Source organism: Sapajus apella, unplaced genomic scaffold, assembly GCF_009761245.1.
Source record: "Sapajus apella isolate SASKATOON/1434 unplaced genomic scaffold, GSC_monkey_1.0 scaffold2, whole genome shotgun sequence".
NCBI lineage: Eukaryota > Metazoa > Chordata > Mammalia > Primates > Cebidae > Sapajus > Sapajus apella.
The window spans coordinates 64,508,794-64,533,973 of record NW_022436942.1 but is presented as its reverse complement, the minus strand read 5'-3'; the positions used below and the strand labels follow the sequence as shown (position 1 = coordinate 64,533,973).

Here is a 25,180-nt window from a genome sequence, read left to right as displayed (position 1 = left end):
AAAAAAAAAAAAAAAAAAAAAAAGAAATTGGACACAGAGATGCAGACAGGGACAATGCCATGTGAAGATGAAGATAGAGGTCGAGGTGAAGTTCCTGCAAGCCAAGGGATGCTGAAAGTTGCCAGCAAACACCTATAGTGGGGGAGAGCATGGAGCAGATCCTCTCTCACAGCCTTCAGAAGGAACCGGCTCTGCTATCGCCCTGATCTCCGACTTCTAACCTCCAGAACTACAAGAAAATACATTTCTGTTGTTGAAGCCACCTAGTTTGTGGTTACTTTGTTATGGCAGTCCTATGAGCTAATACTCCCACATCTTCAAATTCCTTTCTCTATATCCCTTCTCAAACTCGTTTCCTCCTGTTTAAAAGGAAGGATGGTCCATTCCTTAGTCTAAGGCTAAGCCTTCTGCCATGAACACAATCTTGCCAATCTTCTCCTGAAGACTGGAAACCTTGCCCCAGTTCAGTACTTGATAGTCAACCTATTCTCTCTATTTAAAACCAGTAAAGTGTTCAAATCTGCCCATTAAAAAAAAAAAAAAAAAAAGTAGGCCAGGAGCAGTGGCTCACGCCTGTAAACCCAGCACTTTGGGTGGCCAAGGCAGGCAGATCACAAGGTCAGGAGTTCAAGACCAGCCTGGCCGATATAGTGAAACCCCATTTGTACTAAAAATACAAAAAAAATTAGCTGAGTGTGGTGGCAGGTGCCTGTAGTCCCAGCTACGTGGGAGGCTGAGGTGGGAGAATTGCTTGAACCCAGGAGGAGTTCAAGTGAGCCAAGACTGCACCACTGCACTCCAGCCTGGGTGACAGAGTGACACTCCATCTCGAAAAAACAAATTTAAACTTCACTGACCCAGCAACCACTCTGACTACTTTCTTCCCTGCCCTTCAGCTTACAATCTCTCCCAAATTACTCCATACTTAGCTTCTCTGTTCCTTGCTTCCCACTCCTTCATTCCATTATCATCAGGACTCCCACCTACATGCCCACACGCCTGTGAAACAGCTTGACAGAGGTCACCAAGGCTGCTACTTCAAAAGACCTCCCTTGATTCCCCCCTCACGTTCCCTTTCCACAGTATTTGGCCATGCCGATCACTGTCTTACAACGTTCTGTGACATCATTCTCTTATGTCTTTCCTCCCTCTGGCTGGGCCTTCTCATGCCGCTTTTCCTCTGCCATCCTGTAAATGTTGAGGTTCTTCAAAGTTCCATCCCTGGCGATGTCTTTTCTCATTCTCAAGTAGGGTTGGGAAAGGAGGATTTCAAACAACGCTGTTTGAAAATGTTGTTTGGCTTCCCTCATCTTCCCAGTTCCAAATGTAGGATCTTTCAAGGGCAGTGACCCTGTGTATCCTGTTTACCACAGTGCCTGGCACATAAAAGACTCCAAAAAATACTGAATGAACAAACAAATCAGTGAGCAAATATCACTACTGCAGTAAGCTACTGGGTATGGGCCTGTTCAACTACTGACTGGGCAGTGATACCTTATGGCCTCTGAGGCTACCTAAACTCACTATGTTTAAAATTAAATCTTCCCCTCAGCACTAGTACCAATCTCAGTGAATATCACCATTGATCCCGCTCAATCCCAAATTAGATACCGACAAGTCCTAACTCTCTGACTCCTCTTAATCAACAGCAAAACAAAAGTTCTACTGAGTCTACCTCCTTTTAATGTTCCTTGCATTCATCCTCTGCTCCTGTGCCAGCTGAGGCCCTCATAATCTTTCACGTGGACTGCAGCAATACTTCTAATCTTCCTGCTCATCCCTTTCAATACACAACACTAAAGCCAGTGTGCATGTCATTCATGTGCATAGTCAAGCACCTCCTTCCCTACAACTTTTCAGTGCCTCCCCACCCTCTTCACCACCTCTTAACCTCACAGCGAGGCATGCATCATACACTGTTCTCACAGCAGTAGTTGTGCCTACGCCTCCAGTCTCCTGCCAAGTTCCTATATCATTCGCCTCCTGCCAAGTTCCTGTATCACAGTGTAGGTTCTTGTCCTGGTGCTCCTTCTATCTGGAATGCTTCCCCACCACCACACTTCATCCACATCTGGCAAACTCAGTTCAGGTATCACATGCCGGCTACCATTTGTAATACCAACATATCCCTCTCCTACTTGTATCACAGCACCTACTGCACGCTATTCCACCTGCCAACATGTCTCTCTCTATAAGCCTGTAACACACTGGGAGGCAGGAAACACATTTTGAACTTGTATAAACCCTGTGAACAATACACCACCACGTAAGTACTCAGTAATAACGACAAATATTTATTCAACAAATAAGTGATTAATTGGTTCCAAAGCTTGTGTTGTTTATTCTATCATACTACTATGATGCTGTGCTACCCCAACCACAAAAAAACACACCAGGCATGGCCAGTTCAAGTAAAACTGAGCTTCTATCTAGAAAAAGTTTCAGAGAAAACACTGAAATCGGAAAGTTTCAATAAATATTTTAATATCTCAGTTTAAAAGGAATGGCAGCAAGTACAGAGATCTACTACCTTCTGGGAGAATCAGGAAAGGCCTTCCTAGGGAAGTTATATCATAGAAATGTGGGACTTAATCTACAAACAGGAATGGGAGAGAGATCCAGAAGGAACTGTGTGAGCAGAGTAGAAAGATCCCATGGGAGGGACGGGGGAATCATGGGAAAGGAGGCTAGAGAAGTAAGAAGCGGCCAGACTGAATCTGATGAACTGCTAATTCAACTTCCTTAACTTGTCAAATTATAAAGAAGTTTTGTTTTGTTTTCCTTAAGACAAGGTCTCACTCTGTCACCCAGGCTGAAGTGCACAGCACAATAATGGCTCACCGCAGCCTCAGCCTCCAAGGCTCAAGTGATCCTCCCACCTCAGCCTCCTGAGTTGCTGGGACAAGAAGTGCATGCCATCACATCTGGCTAATTTTTGTATTTTTTGTGGAGATAGGGTTTTGCCATGTTGCCCACGCTGGTCTCCAACTCTTGAGCCCAAGTGTTCCGCCCACCTCGGCCTCCCAAACTGCTGGTATTACAGGCATGAGCCACCACACCTAGTCAAGGAGGTTCTTATTAATCTGATAGATCTACTGATCGTGTCACTCTCCTCTTAAACCCTTCAAAAGTTTTGCTCCAAGACAAAGTGCAAGCCCTGTCAGATGTTTATCCAAACTTTTCATAATCAAGATCCTTACTTAACCCTCATCGTTTATCTCTTCTCCTCTATTTTTCTTCTAATATTACTAGATTTACTTTCCTTCCTCAAAAACATTCAATGGTCTTGCCTAAGAGGTTTCAAGTATCCTGTTCTCTCTCCCTGAAATCTCTCCCTTGCTATCTTCTCTGGCCACACGTCCCTTCTTCCCTATTCCACGTCAATGTAGAATTTGAGGCTGAGAGAGGCTATAATATGTGCCTTATCAGAAAACAAGATATGTCGACAGCCGCACTTCATTAGGCAGCTCGCTGTGGGATAGCTGTCCTCAACTTCTGAGAATCTGAAGAAAGGTATGGAGCCTTTCCCCCAGAAAACACACAGGCATAATTCTTTAGTAAATACTCAGAACTAAATTCCCCTGCAACCCCAACTGGAATTCCAGGTTAAAAAGAAAGATGACTAGCCTGGAATTTAGAAGATCTGGTTTTACCACCACAGCCAGCTGTGGTCCCTCATGCAAGTGGCCTGAGCTCCCCGGCCCCCAGGGTCCTTTATAAGACTGAAAAGATACAATACGTCCCCCAAAGTAAGTGCGAGGGCCAGTGCTCTCCACGCACACCTATATTGGAAGAGCTCCAACCCGAGAGCCAGCCACCGGCATTCTCGACCCCAGCAGCGGCTGACAGCTCTTCCTGGCTCAGCCTTCACTCACACACGCGGAGGCCGGTTGTGGAGACTCGCACGCGCGACGCTGTGAGCATGCGCAAAAGCCCAGCGCATGCGCAGAAACCGCAAGCCCGCCCCGCTTGGCGGCCCGAACACTCTGGGCAACGCCCCCTCAGGGCGCCTCTCGGCCGCCGACGCTCTCTGCGTACATGGCACTCACCTCTACAGTCGGGATCGGTGCAGCCAGCTGCTCCGGCGTCAGGTTCCCAAACTCCTCAGCTAGCACGTCCATGCTGCTCACGAAGGAGGCAGAAGCAGATAAAACCTCCGCGCACCCCTTCCCTGCCCCAGGCAAACTGCAAGACTCCCGGGGAACGGTGCGCGGAGGCCTAAACTGTCCCCGCTGTGCGTGTTAGCTAGAGACGCGGCAGAAAGGTTCCGCCTGCTCCCAGCTCGAATCTGCGGTGGAACCCGGATGTGGCCGAGGCCGAGTCGGGAAACTGCGCCCTCTGGTGAATCTCGGAGGTCTGGCGCACTTAATTCTAAACCCCAGCTGTCAGATTTCTTGCCAATTCTCTGATAATTGAGACGGGCAAAACATAGTGGTTGTCATTTTTAAAGTAATCAGAAGAAAGTTGTAAACGCATAATTTACGCAACTTGAACCACTGAGGCAGATAATTATTTAAGTAGCCCAAAATTATATGCGTTGATTAGTATGGAAGAGCAGGAAACGTCCCAAATGCCTACTGAAAGGTGATTGGTTAAATAAATGATGGTACATGCGTGTAATGAAATAGTGTTGAAAATTCTCAGAAGCACTAAATGGAAGATGTACAAGTAAATACCAACGCATGGAGAAATTTAGTATGAAAAGATGACATTTACATCAGTAGGGGAAGGATGGCCCGTCCAGAAAATGATGTTTGAAGAGCTGATTACCCATTTAGGGATAAAATACATCTGAGTGAATCTTATGTGGATTAAATATTGAAATATTAACAAAAACTTAGGAGAAAATGTAAGTGAATATATTCATAACATTGAGATGATGAAGGCTTTCAAGACGGCAACACAGTCAATTCATAGAGGATTTTATATTCTAAACATGATTTTGTGATTATATGAACATATTTTTAAAAATCAACGAATAGAATTAACAAAAAACAAATTGGCAGAGGACAAAGGGCTGGTCTCTCTAACTTAAGTTGAGCTCATACAAATCAATAGAAAGAAAAATCCTATTAGAGAAAACGAGGCAAAATGCACCATAATTAATGGGTACGGAGTTTCGGTTTGGGAAGAGGCAAAAGTTCTATAGATGGATAGTGGTGATGGTTGCACAACGATGTGAATATATTTAATGCTGCTGACCTGTACATCATTTTAAATGGTTAAAATGCTAAGTTTTATGTATATTTTACAGTTAAAAGAAAAGTTATGAAAATTTGCAAGGACATATATGCTTTCCAATTTCTCCTCCATAAAGGTAGAACTCTTGCACCAGGTTAATTGTTCTTATTTCCTAATAAGCTACCTAAATTTCAGTGCTTGTATTTTCTAAGCATTGAGCTGATATCTGAAATATGAAAAGAATGGGAAAAAGACTAACAGTAGAATGAATCCTGCCTTTGAAGTTCTTACAATTTACTTATTACAGAGACAAGATACAACTTGTGTCTCATTCTTGTGCATTACCAGATTGCAACCAATTTAGCATCTGGCCTAGAAGGGACTGTGAAAGTGATTTATAGATAGCAGAGGCTCTCAAGTTTGGCTCAAGTGTGTTGGTTGGTTGTCTGTGCCAAAGTCATCTTTGTTTTCCATTATCAAAATGGTTCTCCAGCTTTAGGGTGTATCAGAATCACCTGGAGAACTTGTTAAAACAATCTCAGCTTTCTGATTGGTAAATTGGGGCCTGCAAATTTGCTTTTTTTTTTTTTTTTTTTTTGAGTTGGAGTCTTACTCTGTGCAGTGGCGTGATCTTGACTCACTGCACCTTCCTGGTTCAAGCGATTCTCTTGCCTCAGCCTCCTGAGTAGCTGGGATTACAGGCACTTGCCACCATGCTGTCTAATTTATATATTTTTATAACAGATGGGGTTTTGCCATGTTGGCCAGGCTGGTCTCGAACTCCTGACCTCAGGTGATCTGCCCACCTCGGCCTCCCAAAGTGCTGGGATTATAGGCGTGAGCCACCGCGCCTGGCTACAAATTTTGCATTTCTGGTAAGTTCCCTGATGTTCCTGTCCAGGGATTATGCTTTGGAAATCACTAAGCTAAGATTTATCACTTAATGCCATGTCCTCTTTTTATGTGTCTAATTCTCCAGATGAGCTCCTGGTACAGGAAGTATCTTGTTTGTATTCCCAGCTTCTAACCCATCAGTTGTTCCTGAGTATATTTGTGTTGGTTGAATAAGTGAGCTGAAAGAAAAAAATGCAGTGGGTGATGTTTGATATTATACTCACTTTTTAAGAATTCCGATTGTTTTTAGTTTCTCTTGAAAAGCCGAAGGCTCTGGTAGCCATGGTCCCAAAGTCCTATATGAGCCATTGGCTGATGCCAAATTGTGTTGACCCTTAGATCACAGCTGCCACAGTCCTTCAGTCCTTCCCCTAGGTCAAATCTACAGCTTGTTTCCGATACCCTAAGGGACTGGAGTTTTGAAACCAAGAAGCCAGGAACAGTCTCATGATTTCTTTGTTTTCTGCTGCCCTGTCCTTTTCCTGAGTTATTAGTACAAAAAGACCAGTGATTTGAATAGAGGGGTGGGAAATTAGGGAAAAGTGATCACAGAAGGAAAAATGGTTAACATCTTGGAATACTATCTTATCACTTCTATATAGTGGTTTATGGTAGCCAGATGAAAAATTGACCAGTGCCATGGGGGAATAGGGGATTTTGTATAAGGGAGAGCAAGGAAAAAGGAAAGGCAGAGGCATCCAAGCTGGGCCTAAAATATTAGGGAGAACTTCCATTTACTGAGCATTTACTCTTTGTCAGCCATTGCAATGACCACTTGCTGTGCATTCTCTAATTGAGTGATGATCCCTGGGAGATAAGTATGATTATCCCCACTTAACAGGTAAAGAGACAAAGGCTCACAGGGGTTAAGAAACTTGCCCAAGCAGAGCTAGAATTTAAATCTGTAATTATTTGACCCCAGAACCCATATTTTTAACTTTATCATAATGCCATACCAAAAGCATGGGCTAGCAGAAAACATTTCATGTAGAGAAAAACAGCATGAGCAATGGCATGAGGGCATTAGAGCACTTTATACGACATTCTGACCATTGAGTGTGGTTCTCACCTAGGGCTTTTCAAGGGAAATGTCTGTAGATGACTGTAGAAAGATCCACTGTACCATCATGGACTGTTAATCCCTGTAAAAGAAATTAGACCGTGTTCTGAGAGGCTTCAACACGAAGATGCTAGAAACAAAAGAAAAAGATTATCCTGTCTTCTTGAAACCTTGATGCATTTAGACTGGAAAGAAGATATATATGGTTATGATTTATAAGCATCAATTAATTCATAATAGAACTAGAGAAGACCAGAAACAATGTCAGAGAAAGAATAAGGACTCTTCAGCCTGAAAAGGAAGAGCAGAGGGAGAGTCCTTGAAGTCAGAGAATATTCTGCATTTTAAGTGAGACTGGATAGTCCAAAAACTTTCAGCTGCCTGCCATGCCCACAGACCTTTCTTTGTGTGATGTGATCTTATTATCCTGTCAAAACCAATAGGGCCAGGTACCTGCCCAAGACAGTCATGTTGGCTGGATTTAAGGGATGAAGTGGCTTATCCTGAGAACCCTATCCAGTGTGGGGTTTGGGGGTTATCTATACCGACTACTGGTGAGCAAACTCAATCATATTCCCTCTCAGGACACTTTTAATTAAGACACCCCCAGAGGGCAGCAACAAAAACTGAGAAGTAAATGCCAAGTCAGCATTTGGTAGCAGCACCACACTGAGATAACTTTTTTTTAAGATAGGGTGTTGCTCTGTCACCTGGCTTACTGCAGCCTTGAACTCCTGGGCTCAAGCATTCCACCTGCCTTGGCTTCCCAAAGTGCTGGCATTACAGGCGTGAGTCACTGCACTTAGCGTGAGAAATACTTTTTTTGTTGTTGAGACAGCGTCTCACTCTGTCACCCAGGCTGGAGTACAGTGGTGAAATCTCAGCTCACTGCAACCTCCACCTCCTGGGTTCAAGTGATTCTCCTGCCTCAGCCTCCTAAGTAGCTGGAATTACAGACATGTACCACCACACCCGGCTAATTTTTGTATTTTTAGTAGAGACGTGGTTTCACCATGTTAGCTTGGCTGGTCTCAAACTCCTGACCTCAGGTGATCCGCCTGCTTCAGCCTCCCAAAATGCTAGGATTACAGGCGTGAGCCAGCATGCCCACAACCCTGAGAAATACTTTTGATGGATGACTTACGAAGCCAATACAGCAAGTAGTTAAGAACGCACATTCCAGGGTTAGACTCTTTGGGTTAAAATACACTTACCAGCTCTGTGACCTTGGGCAAGTTCCTTAGCCTCTCTGATTCTCATTTTGCACATGTGGAAATGATGGAGACTGCCTCCCAATGTGTAGTCCAGTTATATGATATTTGCATAAAGTGCTTAGGGTAGTCCCTGCCATCGGGTAAGTGCTCAGTGGCTATTAGTATTTTATTGTTATATTCTGAAAGAGAAAAAAAAAAAAAAACTATTCAGGCTCACCACACCTACAAATGCAGCCGCTGAGACAAATTCTTGGATTTCCTTTCTTCTTCATAAAGGTTTACAATAAATCCCTCTGTTCTTTTCCCTTGAAATCTGAAAGAAGCTAACATAGTAAGCTTAAGAAATGAAAAGATAAAGCTTCACTCCAAAAACAGAACAAGAGGGCACAAGTTGATAATACAAATATACTTTTTGAAAGATTAAAATAAATCATAGAGGATAATGTCATAATTGATTACTAAATGGAATTGGAACATGTTGGGTTTTGTCGCTAGCCTTTGAAGTTGACATCAAGGACAATAATCACAGCCTTCTGCATACCCTTGGGTTTCTCTGCCAATGACAATATTGGGCTTAATGAACCATGGTTCTGATGAGATATGAAAATTTTTGTTCTTGTGTACTTAAGTACTTGATCATCGTGTCTCCAAATACTAAAACCACTTGAAGCTTGAAAGAGATTTAGAACTTATAAATTACAGTTATTATAATGTATTCTGGCTACATTATGCTTTAGAGTTTGCAGACAATTTCAAATATGTCTCATTTTATTCTCACAATAACTGTGAGGTAGGCAGGTAGTAGTGTATGGAAGTAGGGTGGAAAATTGAGGTTTAACAAGATTAAAAGACTGGATCAAGTTCATATAGCTCTAAAGTAATAGGAGTGAATTCAAACTAAGTTCTTATGACTCCTAGTCCCAAGGTTTTACAGAACAATTGGTGGAAAACTTTTGGAATTGAACATCCCCAGAGGTAGAACAGGGTGACGTTTAGTCTTGATAAAGATGCAACTGAGAGGTAAAAATACGTTGCCCAAAGGAGGCAGTCCCCATTCCTATAGCATAAAACTATAGGTCATCCACATAACTCATTAGTGATTCTCCTGGATCAGGCTTTCAAATCCTCACCTCTCTGGGGAGTTATTACTGAAAGATCGGGCACATGATTTTAAACCTATTTTCATGAAGAGAAGGTTCACTGGAAGGGACCTGAAGTGGAGACAGCTAATGCTTACCAATATCCATGACAGCCTTTCTCCCGGGCACTTTTTCCAGCCTCCCTTGCAGTAATATGAGGCCACATTATTGAATTCTTGCCAATGGAACACAAGTGGAAGGGGGCAGTCTTTTTCCCTTCCCTATCAGCTGAGTGATTTAGAGGACAGCAGAGTCATGACATGGATGGAAGTTAGGTCCCTGGATGGCTGAATGGAGGACCCTCCCCAACTCCACCCTACCCCATGCTTTAAACTTTGAAATGAGCTTATGAGGCCACTGAGACTTGGAGGCTGTTTGCTCAGTAGTCAACCTACACTTTTTTATTTATTTATTTTTTGAGATGGAGTCTTGCTCTGTCTCCAGGCTGGAGTGCAGTGGCATGATATCAGCTGACTGCAGTCTTCGCCTCCAGGGTTCAAGCAATTCTCCTGCCTCAGCCTCCCAAGTAGCTGGGACTAAAGCGCATGCCACCATGCCCAACTAATTTTTGTATTTTTAGTAGAGATGGGTTTTGCCATGTTAGCCTGGATGGTCTCGATCTCTTGACCTTGTGATCCACCCCCCCCTGCCCAGCCTGTCAAAGTGCTGGGATTACAGGTGTGAGCCACTGTGCCTGGCCTAACCTACACTTATTAAGAAAGGTTGACTTCTTGTAACTATGCCCTTCCTTAGATCATCTTTTGTATCATTCTCAGAAGCACTGCTGGTTTAGGTGGTCTCCTCACACATTGCTCACATCCAAATTTTAAAGATTTCATAAATGTTCATTACAGTGGATTAATTTTTCTCTTTCTGCTTCTTAGCATGCCCTTCCAATTTGGGAGAAATCCCTAATTGGATGATTTCGATGGGACCACAGGAGTGTGGAGATCCTAATTCCCTTGTTCCATTCCCTGCAAATTACAGCCTGTGCACTTGACTTAGATTCACTCAACTAAATCTTGATATGTGGGACTTTAAGCAAATGGGGCAAAGAAGAAAAGACAGTTGAGAAATCAATCTTTGAAGTGGTAGCACTGATTCCGGCCTGGCTGGACTCTTGCAGCTTGCATTGCCTTGGTGCCTCTCCATTTTCCAAACCTGGCTCCTCTCTGATTAGATTCTGTGAGGTACTTCATGCCCATCCCATAAACTCCTTTTCTGCTTCAGTTAACCAGAGTTCATTTCAATTGCTGGTATCATGTCTTCACGTGTGAGTGCATGTATGCATACACACACAAGACATAGGAATTTTCTAGCATCAACGAGTGTTCTTTGCCAGGACAATCTTTCCAAAACAGAGATTTATTTGTGAATTTCTTCTGTTTCAAGACATTCAATTATTCTTTTTCCTTTTTGGACAACCCCTGCCCGCCCCCCCCCAAATTTTAGCATGGCATCTGAGAAACTTTTCATTCTCATTGCACCTCTCATCCCTTTTTTTTTTCTAAGATGAAGTCTCCCTCTGCCACCCAGGTTGGAGCGCAGTGGGGCGATCTCAGCTCATTGCAACCTCCACTTCCTGGGTTCAAGCAATTCTCCTGCCTCAGCCTCTCGAGTAGCTGGGATTACAGCTTGTCTGCCTCCATGCCCAGCTAATTTTTCTGTTTTTAGTAGAGACGGAGTTTCACCATGTTGGCCAGGCTGGTCTTGAATCCACCTGCCTTAGCCTCCTGAAGTGCTGGGATTACAGGTGTAAGCCACTGCAGCTGGCCACCTCTCATTCATCACTTTCATTCTTCTACCTTATTCTGATCCCTGGGCTCACCATTTCTCCATACCGTTGTACTTACTGTGCACTTGGCCTATTGTGTCTTTTCCTTTTGTGGCGTCTTGGCAAGTTCCTATGTATCTCTCATGTTTTAGCTAATTATCTTCTCTATGAAATAGAGTTTGATGATTTTCTCCCTAGCACTATGCATGCTTTTTTTTTTTTTTTTTTTGGGAGACAGGGTCTTGTTCTATCATCCAGGCTGGAGTGCAGTGCATGATCTTGGCTCACTGTAACCTCTGCCTCCCGGGTTCAAGCAATCCTCCTGCTTCAGCTTCCCAAGTAGTTGTGCAAACACGCCAGCTAATTTTTGTATTTTAATAGAGACTGGGTTTCGCCATGTTGGCCAGGCTTGTCTTGTCTTGAACTCCTGGCCTCAAGTGATATACCTGCCTTGGCCTCCCAAAGTATTGGTATTACAGGCGTGAGCCACTGTGCTCAGCCCCAGCCTTATTTTTTAGTCCTCATTATATTTTATTGTAACTGTTCAAAAGGTTGTCCTTCTCACTAGCTTAAAAACTTTTTGAAGACAGTGTGTTTAATCACCTATGTATCACAACCACTGGGATATTTCTTGGAAGGCACACAGCAGATGCTCAATAGGTGTTTGTTGACTCAATGAATGAATGTATGCATGAAGAAACATGACTTGATGTCTGTAAAGCTTTGATGGTCAGCACAAGAATCATTCTAAAAAGACTATTCAATATTCCAGCCTCATGTTACCCAGAAGTGGTTTAGAAACCGAGACACTGGCTATTTTGAAATAATTTTTAATGTTTTAAAATTTAGTAAGTGCACACAATACATGTTTTAGTAGAAGAGTGAAAATATGTGTATGGCATTTAATAAAAATTTACATTACAAAACGAGACCACATTAGGAAAACATCAAGAGTAGTAAACATTTATGTAAAAACCAAATAAACAACATGCTAAAGGATACGATTTTTAACATTCTAATAAATGTAGTTGCCTAAATTCAGACTTGAAAGAGACATTGAAATTTACTTTGCCATTAAAAAAAAAAAAGCAGCAGAATGCCCTTCATTTTTAAATGCATTTTAAAAAAAATATTTGTACATTATTTTCCTGCTGGCCACTGCAGTATAATCAAGTATATAAAAGAGGATCAGCTGGATTCAAATCCGGTAATAAAAATTACACTACCTGTTAAATATACAGTTCAACCCAGAAAGCATAAAAAAAAAAAATCACACTACATACTACCCTTTTTTTTTTTTTTTTTTTTTTGAGACAGAGTCTCTCTCTATTGCCCAGGCTGGAGTGCAATGGCAGGATCTTGGCTCACTGCAACCTCCGCCTCCGGGTTCAAGTGATTCTCCTACCTCAGCCTCCTAAGTAGCTGGGATTACAGGCGTGCACCACCACGTCTAGCTGATTTTTGTATTTTTTTAGTAGAGACGGGGTTTCACCATCCCCGTTGGCCAGGATGGTCTCAAACTCCTGACCTCATGATCCACCTGCCTTGGCGTTCCAAAGTGCTGGGATTACAGGCGTGAGCCACCATGCTCAGCCCATATTACCTTTCTACTGACAGGCTCTTCCTGCCACCCATGCCCCAAAGACAGCACAGCTGAACACTCCTTCAGCTTAAGAGAAAACCAAATGTCTTCAGCACCTTATAGTTTCTGTGCATAGGAAAACAGGGGCAGAAGGGGATTGCATGAACAGAAAAAAATAGCTAGGAGTAATGGTGTACTGTTCGGTAAAACTCCACTTGCACTCAGCTACTTACGTGGAGAGAATGGCTGATTTATGTATTGGACATTATGGGGGAAAAAACAAAAAAAACACAAAACTTTCAGAATTTTACCAAATTTTTATCGATTTCCCCAAATACAAACAATGGAGACAATTTATCCACACAATCATTTCCTAGAACTTTATAAAATAATGAAGTAACACCATAATGGTGAAGGTTGTGGTGAGGCAAAGAAGGCTGGGGAAGAAAGGAATACTCCTTTTTATTTTCTATCCACTCTACCTCATGAAATTACTAAGGCTCAATTGAGTCCTTAGCAAACAAAACAATCAAAAATGTTTTTATGCAAATGAAGCTCTTTTTAGACCAAGTGCCTCCAAACTGAGGTGCATCCCTCAACACACCAAGAAGACTCATTCTAGGATAAAGCAGATTTCTCTAAAGTCTCAGTGACAACTAGTGCCCAACTTTGCAAGGTTTGACTTAATGCTCAAGAATGGCAAATAAGGCCGGGCATGGTGGCTCATACCTGTAATCCCAGCACTTTGGGAGGCTGAGGCGGGTGGATCACAAGATCAGGAGCTTAAGACCAGCCTGGCCAACATGGTGAAACCCCGTCTCTACTAAAAATATAAAAATTAGCCAGGCATGGTGGCAGGTGCCTGTAATCCCAGCTACTTGGGAGGCTGACACAGGAGAATCACTTGAATCTGGGAGGCAGAGGTTGCAGTGAGCCGAGATTGTGCCACTGCACTCCAGCCTGGGCGACGGAGTGAGACTCCATCTGAAAAAAAAAAAAAATGGCAAATGATAATGATCCTTTCAAGAGCATCTTGGTCATAACATGGTAAAGCTTTCATCAGCACAAAAGACATCTGCTAGTTAAGTTATAGAGGTAAGAAATCCAAAGTTTAACTGTTTCTTTTTTTGATACAAACTTCATAGAGAATGAGATCTCATTTTATCATTGACTTCCTTTCTTCTTCTTACAAGTAAACCAATTCAAACAAGTCCTGCCTCACATAAAAATATTAAACTCTTATATAAAGTTTATCAATGGCCTGAGAAATGCAAGAACATTCACTAAGAGATTTGTGTAAAAATTGTCTTTCTTGGAGAGCAGGCTAAATTGTAAGAAACAAACCTCTAGAATAATTTTAGAAGGCAGCTGCTTCTATTTTCACTAAACAAGGAAGTTTTAATCTAAAGTTTGTATATAGCATAAAAATGTACTTAATACATTTAAATTCTAAATAAATACTCACCAATGGTATTATAAAATGTGGTTTGGTACATTTGTGGAATTTGAAGACTTACTATGTAAGTTTCTATTAACACATTAATAAAATGTAATTGTACATTTCAAATACAATTATGTTACTTCACATCATTTATTCAGAACATCAATTCCCTTGGTTATTCTCACAACCTTCAACCCTTTAAGGAGTTGTACCAAAATTAAAAATCATTAGGTTTGATAATGACAAGTGAGAAAAACAACTCCTTATGGGTTGAATGTCATAAGCCAAATATAAATGGTTAAGAAAACATTTACAAGTATTATATAGGTAATATAATTAATTATAAATTGTTTTCTGTTCATTATGTCTGTTTTAAACTTGAAAATGATGCACAAATAGAGTCTATGTGATGTAATGCTAATATTACCCATTACACAGATTTGGGCTAATACTGCACCACAGTACTGAGAGTGTGCTGGATCTATAATGCCATTAATGGAAGTGGACTGGATACCAAAGTGCTGGATTTCCAATCTCTCATCCAATGTCAGTTCTTCTTTAGTTAGTAGGAGGTGAAGCGTCTGCCTTCCCCTTGGCTTCCTCACTGAAGAGTAGTTTTCGAAGTATATTTGCATAAAATGGTCCATACACTTGTTTGTTGAGATTCACAATGTTTGCATATTGAGAGCCTAGGGCTTCTAGCTCCTGCTGAATGACAGCTAGGCCTCCTGGCATAGGAGGCATGCATTTTTGAGGGCTTGGAAGACAAAGTAGGCTTTTCATGTAAAGCTTAATTCGTTTATCTGAGGAGAAAAAAGATATTGTTATCTGTCCATTATTAAAGTGCATAAATTTTTAAAACAGGAACAAATAATTGTAGTAGATTGACTGCAATGTTTCCAACTCTTTACCCCTCCCTGCACCCATCCCCTTTCCAAGGTAGCTTTGCAGCTCCTCCTATCAAAGGCTGGAGTGTGTTTCCCCATCCTTTTTTTTTTTTCTGAGACAGAGTTTCACTCTTGTTACCCAGGCTGTAGTGCAATGGCGCTATCTCAGCCCACAGCAATCTCCACCTCCTGGGTTCAGGCGATTCTTCTGCCTAACCTCCCAAGTAGCTGGGATTACAGGTGCCCGCCCCAATGCCTGGCTAATTTTTTGTATTTTTAGTAGAGAAGGGGTTTCACCATATTGGCCAGGCTGGTCTCAAACTCCTGACCTTAGGTGATCCACCCACCTTGGCCTCCCAAAGTGCTGGGATTACCGGGGTGAGCCACCATGCCCTCCCTCCCCATCCTTTTTATCTGGGCTGACACTGTGACTTACTTTGGCCAATACAGAATGCGGTGGAAGTACCATAGCACCAGTTTCATGCCTTGGCCTCAAAAGGCGTGGTTCATGTCCACTCTCTACCTACCACTGCCATGAGAATAAGCCTGGGCTTGCTGGAGGATGAGAGATCAAGAAGAGGTAAGCCCAGCTGTTTCATCTGAGGCCATCCTAGACTGGCCTATAGCCAACCAACATTCAAATCCCTGAAAGAGTCTAGCCAGGATCAGCAAAGCTTCCATCCTGAACCACAGCTGACCCACAAATACATTAGTGAGTTCAGCAAGAACACAAGAGCCACCTGGCCACCTCACTGACTAGTGAGTACTAATAAATGCTTATTTTCTTTTTAAGCTCAGGAGTTTTGTTGTATTTTGTTATGCAGCAATAGCTGACTGATAAAAAATGCAGAGCCCTTGTTGGGGGGAATCTTTTACAAAAGTTAATCATAAATGTTCATGATTGTAATTCACTAATCACTAAAGTTTAGTGAGTTTACAAAATGGGGACCGAAGAAGGCAAATAAAGGTGACTTAAGCCTGGGCAACAGAGAGAGACTCCATGTCAAACATAATGAATTAAAACTAAATAAATTACAGGTCACTTCACACATGGCCAATGTAAACTGGCATCGTCAGTCTGGCCCATGCAGTGTCTTTTTTTTTTTTTTTTTTTTTAATAGAAGCCATTTAAAATTAGAAGTTTTCACACAGAAATCCGTATTACTCATTTCTCTTGAAAAATCTAGAGATCTGGCAACCTTGGGGGCCCAAATTACCACATGGCAAGGGGGACCACATATCTAGCTTTCCCCAGGACAGTTGAAATTTACACCTGTTGTCCTGGCATAATTTTAAAAAGAAACATTCAAAAGTACCCTGGTTGAACAATAAATTGCATGGAGCCAGGAACAGTGGCTCACACCTGTAATCCCATCACTTTGGGAGGCCAAGGTGAGAGGATCAATTGAGTCCAGGAGTTCAGGACCAGCCTGGGCAATATAGTGAGACTTCATCTCTACAAAAATAAAATTAAAAAAAAATTAAAGATTAGCCAGGCATGATGGTGTGTGACTGTAGTCCCAGCTACTTAGGAGGCTGAGTTGAGAGGGCTGCCGGAGCTCATGAGTTTGAGGAGGCAGTGGGCTGTGATCATGTTACTGCACTCCAGCCTGGGCAACAGAGGGAGACCCCATCTCCAACATAAGTAATTAATTAGCACTAAAATTACAGGTCAATTTACACATGGCTAAGAATCAGGAGACACTGAGGAAGGGCCACCCCAACTAGCATACCATTGTGCCACCTTCCCCACCTTTCCTGCTTCATTGCTTCAATGTATCTGCATTTAATATGAGGCTACAATAGCATGCGACAACTATGAGTAATACTAGACACAAAAGACCTGCTACAGCTCATGCTGCTCCAAGGGCTTTCTTTGGCTTTGGGAACAGAAACCTCACTAATAAGAAAGTTTACTAAGGAAAATACACTGCATTAAGTATGGACAACTATGATACTATTGGAATTCTTATTGCTAAAGAATGCTCACAAAAATCATACATTCCAGCTAGGTCTGACCTAGAACTTAGTTTCCACTGTCCATGTCTTAGAATTCTTTCCTTTTACTAGAATGTGCTTCCATCTCATCTCATCTCTGCCCAGAGTCAGAGGCATCCTTCAATGTCATGCTGAAAGTTACCTCCTTTCTGTGACTTTCCTTAGCATCTGTTAGCAGACTATCATGCCATATTATTGCCAGTTGAGAAAGTGTCTCTTTCCCTTCTTGGATAGTGGACTCACTGAGAGTGAGGGTTATATCTTTTTTATCTTTATATACTTGGTCTGCCCTGTGACAGACACATTGCAAATGCTAACTAAACTTAAGTGAGAATGGACAAGAAAGAGTCTATAAAGATAAATAACAAACTGAAAACTGTGGCAACCAGGGGAAAATGGGGGCTGAAGAAGGCAAACAACGGTGACTTAAGCCTTATCTGTAATTTTTTTTTTTTTTTTTTTTTTTTTTTTTTGGGACGGAGTTTCGCTCTTGTTACCCAGGTTGGAGTGCAATGGCGCGATCTCGGCTCACCGCAACCTCCGCCTCCTGGGTTCAGGCAATTCTCCTGCCTCAGCCTCCTGAGTAGCTGGGATTACAGGCACGCGCCACCATGCCCAGCTAATTTTTTGTATTTTTAGTAGAGACGGGGTTTCACCGTGTTGACCAGGATGGTCTCGATCTCTTGACCTTGTGATCCACCCGCCTCGGCCTCCCAAAGTGCTGGGATTACAGGCTTGAGCCACCGCGCCCGGCTTTTTTTTTTAATAGACAGGGTCTCCATCTGTCACCCAGGATAGTCTCTAACTCCTGGCCTCAAGCCGTCCTCCTGCTTTAGCCTCCCAAAGTGCTGGGATGACAGGCATGAGCCACCATGCCTGGCCTTTGTCTGTAATTTTTCCACAAGGAGAAATTATTCTGTATCACCTGTGGAATTGAAATTACTTGTTAAAAATGTAGATGGCAATGGGCATGCAAATAATTTACATAGCAGGTAATCCATAATTTTTACTTAGTATATATTTGAAAGAAAAATCTCTAATATTTTTTCAAAAGGTTAAGAATTGTAATGGGAATTGGGGATTGTAATCCCTTCAGTAAATAAATAGTACATCAACTGAGAATAAAAGAAAGCAGACTATTGGTACCCTGAGCAGAGGAAAACCACGGCCAACACTGATCAGGCCCTTCTCATGTTCCAGGAATCTCTCTGTTTGATTTATTCTAACTCCTCTGCAGGCATACATTTAGAGTTAACTGGGTACTACTTTCCCTTTAGACTAGTTCCCTGACCCTCAGAGGCTCAGGTCTATATCATCACAGATATGATCCAAACACTTTCCCATAAGAAGGTTTAAAGAATGAAACTCTTTCAAAATTGTTATTATGCTAAAAAGTGGCTCTGTCTCTTCTGCCTCTTCTGCAGATGAGTCCGTTTTTAGGCAAAGGCTAAAGTGACAAGAATGTTTTTCCAGTTAAGAGCAGCCAAAAGGAGTCCCTGCCAAAGGTGTGTCCTTGGCTTCCAAAGTCAAAGGAGGGACACTCAAGTGAGTCATTTAAGTTGCTAGGGCAACAGTACTTTGAATAAGATTAAAAATGCTTTCAATTTGCAAAAGGACAGGAAAGTTGGACTGGGAAAAGCTGGGTGGACAAAAGTTGCTATACCAGATTTTAAGAGGCATCTCCTGGCCCTCAGCTTCCCTCTTCCTTCTGACACTGCAAGCATTTCCCTTATCCAAAGAAAAGGCACAGAGTACACTCTGACACTCTGGTCACTCTGCCAGCAAGCAGCAGGGCTCCAGCTCTTACTGAAGTGCCAGTCAGAGCAGTTAAGAACATGAGCTCTGTAGTCAGACAGGCGGGGGAAGAATCCCTACTCTGCCCTCAGCTCATTATGGGACTTTGAGTGAGAGAGTTATTTAACCTCTCCAAGCCTCCTTATGCATTCACCCACTTCAAAAATGTTTATTAATTTTTTTTTTTGAGACAGAGTTTGGCTCTTGTTGCCCAGAATGAAGTGCAATGGTGCGATCTCAGCTCACCACAACCTCTACCTCCCAGGTTCAAGCGATTATCCTACTTCAGCCTCCCAAGTAGCTGGGATTACAGGCTTGCACCACCACACCCGGCTAATTTTTTTATTTTTAGCAGAGACAGGGTTTCTCCATATTGGTCAGGCGGGTCCTGAACTCCCAACCTCAGGTGATCCACCTGCCTTGGCCTCTCAAAGTGTTGGGATTACAGGCATGAGCCACCACGCCTGGCCCATATTTATTAAATATTATGTGTGGGTACAGGTTTGCACAATAATATAGCAGTGAATAAATATGCACCCCATCCTCATGAGACCTGCACACTACTGGGGATATGTTAGTATGTTGCAGAGACTGCCAGATAGAGTCTCAGTCCCCATTCTATCCCTCTGCCTCCTAGATCACAATCTCTCAGGTTTGACCTGTTCAGCTGGGGATGACATGCTCTGAGGACAGATGCATGTCAGCATGTGAAGGGCTTGGACACAGGTGGCGGTGGTCATGCTCTGTTTGTTATTGTTATCAACTGTCTCCTCTCAGGAGTGGCCTCTCTAGCAGCCCACAATGTTGTACACACCAACACTATTCTTTTCTGGGGGCAAAGTTGAAGCCTTGAGCCACTAAAGTAGCCTGTACGGCCTGGATCCCCAGAATTCCATGTCTCCAGGAATAAGGATGAAAAACACCATTTGAAAGCCCCAAATAAATAATAAAATGTATTTGTATTCTTAGGGAAGTCAATTTTGAAAATTTGCAGATTAGTCCTAGAAGGTTAGTACATTCTAATTCTACATTCTTCTACTTTTGGTCTTCATCCTTCAACCTCTGTAGCAGACAACTGCTTTGTACCACACAGCAGCTTCTCCCCTTCCTGTGGCCTCAATACTCTGATTTTGTTTGGGGGTAACCATCTCCTCCCTATTCTCATCAGGTGTTACAGATAAAACTGACTCTTCCCTGGCTCCAGGAGGTAAATACTGTCTCAGGGTTAACTTTTTCCCCCTCAGGCCACCATGACTAATTCAAGAATGGGACATGAACCATAGTCAGGCTAACTGGAGCCACTGAGACCCAATGATGGGGTCACTGTTTGAGCTAACAGGGAGGCAGATTCCTTGTTTTTCACTTGACTTAAATATGGAAAGTTGTGGGCTGGAGCTAAAGCCATATAGCTGTCATGAGAAAAGTCTGCCTGTCAAGGCAGCTGGCCTAGAAGAAGGCAGTGTTGAGACCCAGAGGCAGGAAAACTAGTGCCAGTGACAGCTGCAACTCTCATTACGCTGTACTAGCAGACAGCCTTATCCCTGGTCTTTTCAATTAGATGAGAAAATAAATGCTCATTTTGTTTAAGCTAATTTAGAAGTTTAGATTCTTGTCACAGGTAACTGACAAAGTCCTAACTGATACATTATCTATTATCCCAACTCACCAACACAGCTTGACTTTGAGATAGTCAATTTCCTGGCCGACTGTTACAAAAAAAGCCTACCCACTATGTCACCCAGATCCACAGCCTTTTTAGTCTTTGTCTCTTTAAGCCTGTCCAAGTTCCAGAGAGTTGCTCACAGCAGAACTGATACCTACTATCTGTGAACATACGGCCAGCTGGTTTGAATTACTGCATTGATCTACAATTTTAACATTACTCCCACACTCTGTTATTCTCTTCATAAAATCTACTGGCTGAATAGATAAGATAGTAGGCCTTGAAACATCCCCCGTACCCCACGACACACAGAAGCAGCAATGAGTCCCAGGCCTTTGGAAATATTAATATTTCTTTATATTTTCAATATTTATCCTCCAAAAGTGGGTAATGCGTTTAAGACCAAATTTTTACTGACTTAAGATCAGTCAAAATCAGCAAGTTAAAGCAAATTGGAATTGAAGCAGAAATCAATAAAAACATGAGGACTCACCAATCAAGGACCAGATAGGATTGTCCTCCTCTTCAATGTTTGAAAATTGACCTATGAGATTAGCTTGAATCTCAGCATTTAAAGTGGGTAAACCTCTTTCCATCAGGGTCTTGTTAATCTCAACACAAGTCTGAACACCAATAGAATTCAGGACTTCCTTCAAGTTAAAGGTCCTGTGAAACATAAAATGAAATTCCACCAGGGAAAGTTTTTGTTCATCAGTTTATTTTTAAATATACTGACTTGTTTTGTTGTCTACCAAATTTTTCTTAAACAATAATAGCCTCTATTAGAATGAACTTATAAAATAGTAACTCCTCCCAACCACCAACCTTCATATGTAGCAGATTTTTAAATACTTAAAACCATTAAATTGTGTAGCAGTAATTAAATAGAAAAGCAAAACCAGAAAAGTGTGGTCTCTGAAAATGCACCTGTAAGCCCATTTTATATTGCAGGGCTATCAGAAAGGGACAGAAAACACCAACTTACTTCCTAAAATAAACCCGTTGGTCTGAGTGCTTCATTTACACATTTTTTTAAAATGTACTTGATAAAGGAAGTAGACTTAATTCATTTGTCTATGCTTGAGCAGTAAATCTACAACACCAATCAAAAACAACAAATGAAGATATTCAGAGGTCAAATACCTAAAACTCTTGGCTGATCATGACCAAAGATAATAAGCTCCTTCTCATTATTCAAGTAACTAATGAATAATCTTCAATATATAGAGTCCATAAAATTGTAAAGGTAATTAAAGAGTGAGTTATTTAGTAGCTAAGGAAAAATAGGTCATTAGAAAGGCTTTTGTTGAGGCTGGGCACAGTGGCTCATGTCTGTAATATTCCAGCACTTTGGGAGGCCGAGGTGGGCAGATCACCTGAGGTCAGGAGTAGGAGACCAGCCTGACCAACATGATGAAATCCCATCTCTACTAAAAATAGAAAAATTAGCTGGGTGTGGTGACATGCGCCTATAATTCCAGCTACTCAGGAGGCTGAGGCAGGAGAATCTCTTGAACCTGGGAGGCAGAGGTTGCAGTGAGCCAAGATCGTGCCACTGAAACTCCAGCCTGGGCGAGACAGCGAGACTCCATCTCAAAAAAAAAAAAATAAATAAATAAATAAATAAAAAGGCATTTGTTGGGTCCACATCATTAGGGAATGATGATTGAAAATTCTATCTCACTATCCAGAAAGGGCCTTAAGATAACTCCAAAATGGGAATTAAAGGATGTGAGAAGGGCTCAATGATAAGAAGCAGCGTAATAGAGTGAGTTGGAACATAGGCTATGGTGTCGTGTGGAGCTGGGTTCAAATCCTGGCTCTGCCACTGAAATTGCTGTGTCTAATAATTAGCTCTTAGCAGATGGTCAGGCACATAGAAGAAGACGAAAAAGAGAAAAATGGGTTATCATGTTTATCATCGTTAACAGCAATAAGAAATAAGTTATTAGTGTTCTGCATTGACTGGAATTTGTTAAAAGCCCACAATGGACCTGACTTTGGAGTTCTACAAACTCAAGAATAGACCGATAGTGCTAAGAATTTTACCCTCTGACTTTTTATCCACTACAAGGTAGTGCTCTAGCTTTTTCTTGCTTTTAATCAGTGAGTTCTTAGGCTAAAATAAGAAACTGGCTAGCCATATGCAGAAAATTGATACTGGACCCCTTCCTTTCACCATATACAAAGATCAACTCAAGACTTAACTATAAGACATTTAAAAACCCTAAAGGAAGATACAGGAAATACTCTTATGGACACAGGCCTTGGGAAAGATTTCATGATGAATTATCCAAAAGCAAATGTAACAAAAACAAAAACAGACGACTGGGACCTAATTAAACTGAAGAGCTTATTCAGAGCAAAAGAAACTATCAACAGTGTAAACAGCCTACAGAATGGGAGAAAATATTTGCAAACTATGTATTTGACAAAGGTCTAATATCTAGAATCTATAAGGAACTTAAACACTCAACAAGCAAAAAACTACCTCATTAAAAAATGAGCAAAGGACATGAACGGATACTTCTGAAAATAAGACATACATGTAGCCAAAAAGCATCTGAAAAAATGCTCAACATCACTAATCATTAGAGAAATTAGAGAAATGCAAATGAAAACCACAGTAAGATATCATCTCATACCAGTCTGAATGATTATTTATTTATTTATTTTTTTTTTGAGATGGAGTCTCACTCCATCACCCAGGCTGGAGTACAGTGGCACACTCTTGACTCACTGCAACCTCCACCTCCCAGGTTCAAGCAATTTTCCTGCCTCACCTTCCTGAGTAGCTGGGACTACAGGCATGCACCACCATGGCCGGCTAATTTTTTTTTTCTTTTTTGCATTTTTTGTAGAAACAGGGTTTCACCATCTCACGCAGGCTAGTCTTAAACTCCTGCCCTCAAGTGATCTGCCCGCCTTGGCTTCCCAGAATGCTAGGATTACAGGCATGAGCCACTGTGCCCAGCCTGAATGGCTATGATTAAAAAGTCAGAAAATAACAGATTCTGGCAAGGTTGCAGAGAAAAGAGAACACTTACACACTGCTGGTGGGAATGTAAATTAGTTCAGCCACTGTGGAAAGCAGTTTGGAGATTTCTAAAAGAACTTAAAACAGAACTACCATTCAACTCAGCAATCCCATTACTAGGTTTATTCCCAAAGAAATAGAAATCGCTCCATCAAAAAGACACATGTACTCTTAGTTCACTGCAGCACTATTCACAACAGCAAAGACATGGAATCAACCTAGATGCCCATCAATGGTGGACTGGATAAAGAAAATATGGTATATATATAGAATGGAATACTATATAGCCATGAAAAGAGTAAGATCATGTTCTTTTCAGCAACATGGGTAAAGCTGGAAACCATTATCCTAAGTGAATTAATTCAGAAACAGAAAACAAAATACCACATGTTCTTGCTTATAAGTGGGAGACAAACATTGAGTAAACATGGACACAAAGGGGAACAATAGATACCGGAGCCTACACTTAAAGGTGGAGGTGTGGGGGAGGGTGAGGATTTTTTTTTTTTTTTTTTTTTGAGACGGAGTTTCACTCATGTTACCCAGGCTGGAGTGCAATGGCGCGATCTCGGCTCACCGCAACCTCCACCTCCTGGGTTCAGGCAATTCTCCTGCCTCAGCCTCCTGAGTAGCTGGGATTACAGGCACGCACCACCATGCCCAGTTAATTTTTTGTATTTTTAGTAGAGACGGGGTTTCACCATGTTGACCAGGATGGTCTCGATCTCTTGACCTCGTGATCCACCCGCCTCGGCCTCCCAAAGTGCTGGGATTACAGGCTTGAGCCACCGCGCCCGGCGAGGGTGAGGATTAAAACGAACTATGCCCACTACCCGGGTGATGAAATCACTGGTACACCAAACCCCAGCGACCCATGATTTACCCATGTAAAAAACCTGTACATGTGCCCCTGAACCTAAAATAAAAGTTGAAAAAGGGAAAAAAATTAAAAATTTATCAATCAATAAATAATCTTTCAGCTCTTCAAAAAAAGTTGTTTGAGCATAAGCCATACCTTCTATTCACAATGAAGAGGGAAAAACTCTTTCTAGTTTTCAAGATGCATCATCAAACCAAATATAAATGACACCTTGGTCTACTATTTAGTATTATCCCTTTTTTACACTATGAATGCTATTGCCCTCTCCATAATGAGGATAATTGAGAATTGACTGTATTCATTTCCTAACATGGGAAAAAATTAAAACAATAAAACAACCAGATAAACAACCAGATAAAATTATACAGAGGATGATTTAATGGCTAGTTATTAATAGCTAATATTCATTGAGTACATGTTATGTGCCAGACACCTGTACAGGAATCATTTTAAATTCTCACAACTCCAAGGTAGATATTAATGTAATTATTATTCCCTTTTTACAAGTGAGGAAGTCAGGCTCATAGTAATTTGAGAAGGTATTCAAGTGTTCATAATAAGTCAATAGCAGAGCTGGGATTTAAACCCTGGTCTGTCTGACCCAAAAGCCTGTCTTCTTAGTAACCACTTTCTGTA

At 41.7% G+C, this 25,180-nt stretch overlaps 2 protein-coding genes and 1 long non-coding RNA gene across 8 annotated transcripts in view; 1 reads left to right on the top strand and 2 right to left on the bottom strand.

Annotated features, from left to right (window-relative positions):
• POLR3B (RNA polymerase III subunit B) overlaps positions 1-4,999 on the bottom strand; it is a 145,330-nt gene extending 140,331 nt beyond the window's left edge. Inside the window, exon 1 of one of the 2 annotated variants that reach the window (XM_032285721.1) lies at positions 4,050-4,999. In XM_032285721.1, the coding sequence (XP_032141612.1) occupies positions 4,050-4,121 (72 nt within the window). In that variant the 5' untranslated portion in view covers positions 4,122-4,999. Of the gene's footprint in view, positions 1-3,782; positions 3,912-4,049 lie in introns of those variants that run through there. The other variant, XM_032285728.1, reaches the window with a different exon arrangement.
• Positions 5,000-13,831: 8,832 nt separating this feature from the next.
• TCP11L2 (t-complex 11 like 2) overlaps positions 13,832-25,180 on the bottom strand; it is a 47,177-nt gene continuing 35,828 nt past the window's right edge. For 4 of the 5 annotated variants that reach the window (XM_032300154.1, XM_032300131.1, XM_032300139.1 and 1 more), the window contains 2 exons: positions 21,121-21,293; positions 13,832-15,088 (listed from right to left, as the gene is read on the bottom strand). In XM_032300154.1, coding sequence (XP_032156045.1) covers positions 14,844-15,088; positions 21,121-21,293 — 418 coding nt within the window. In that variant the 3' untranslated portion in view covers positions 13,832-14,843. Of the gene's footprint in view, positions 15,089-17,995; positions 18,096-21,120; positions 21,294-25,180 lie in introns of those variants that run through there. The other variant, XM_032300165.1, reaches the window with a different exon arrangement.
• LOC116566151 lies at positions 23,945-24,586 on the top strand. Its single transcript, XR_004275758.1, has 2 exons — positions 23,945-24,154; positions 24,467-24,586. It is a non-coding gene; the product is annotated as an uncharacterized LOC116566151 (long non-coding RNA).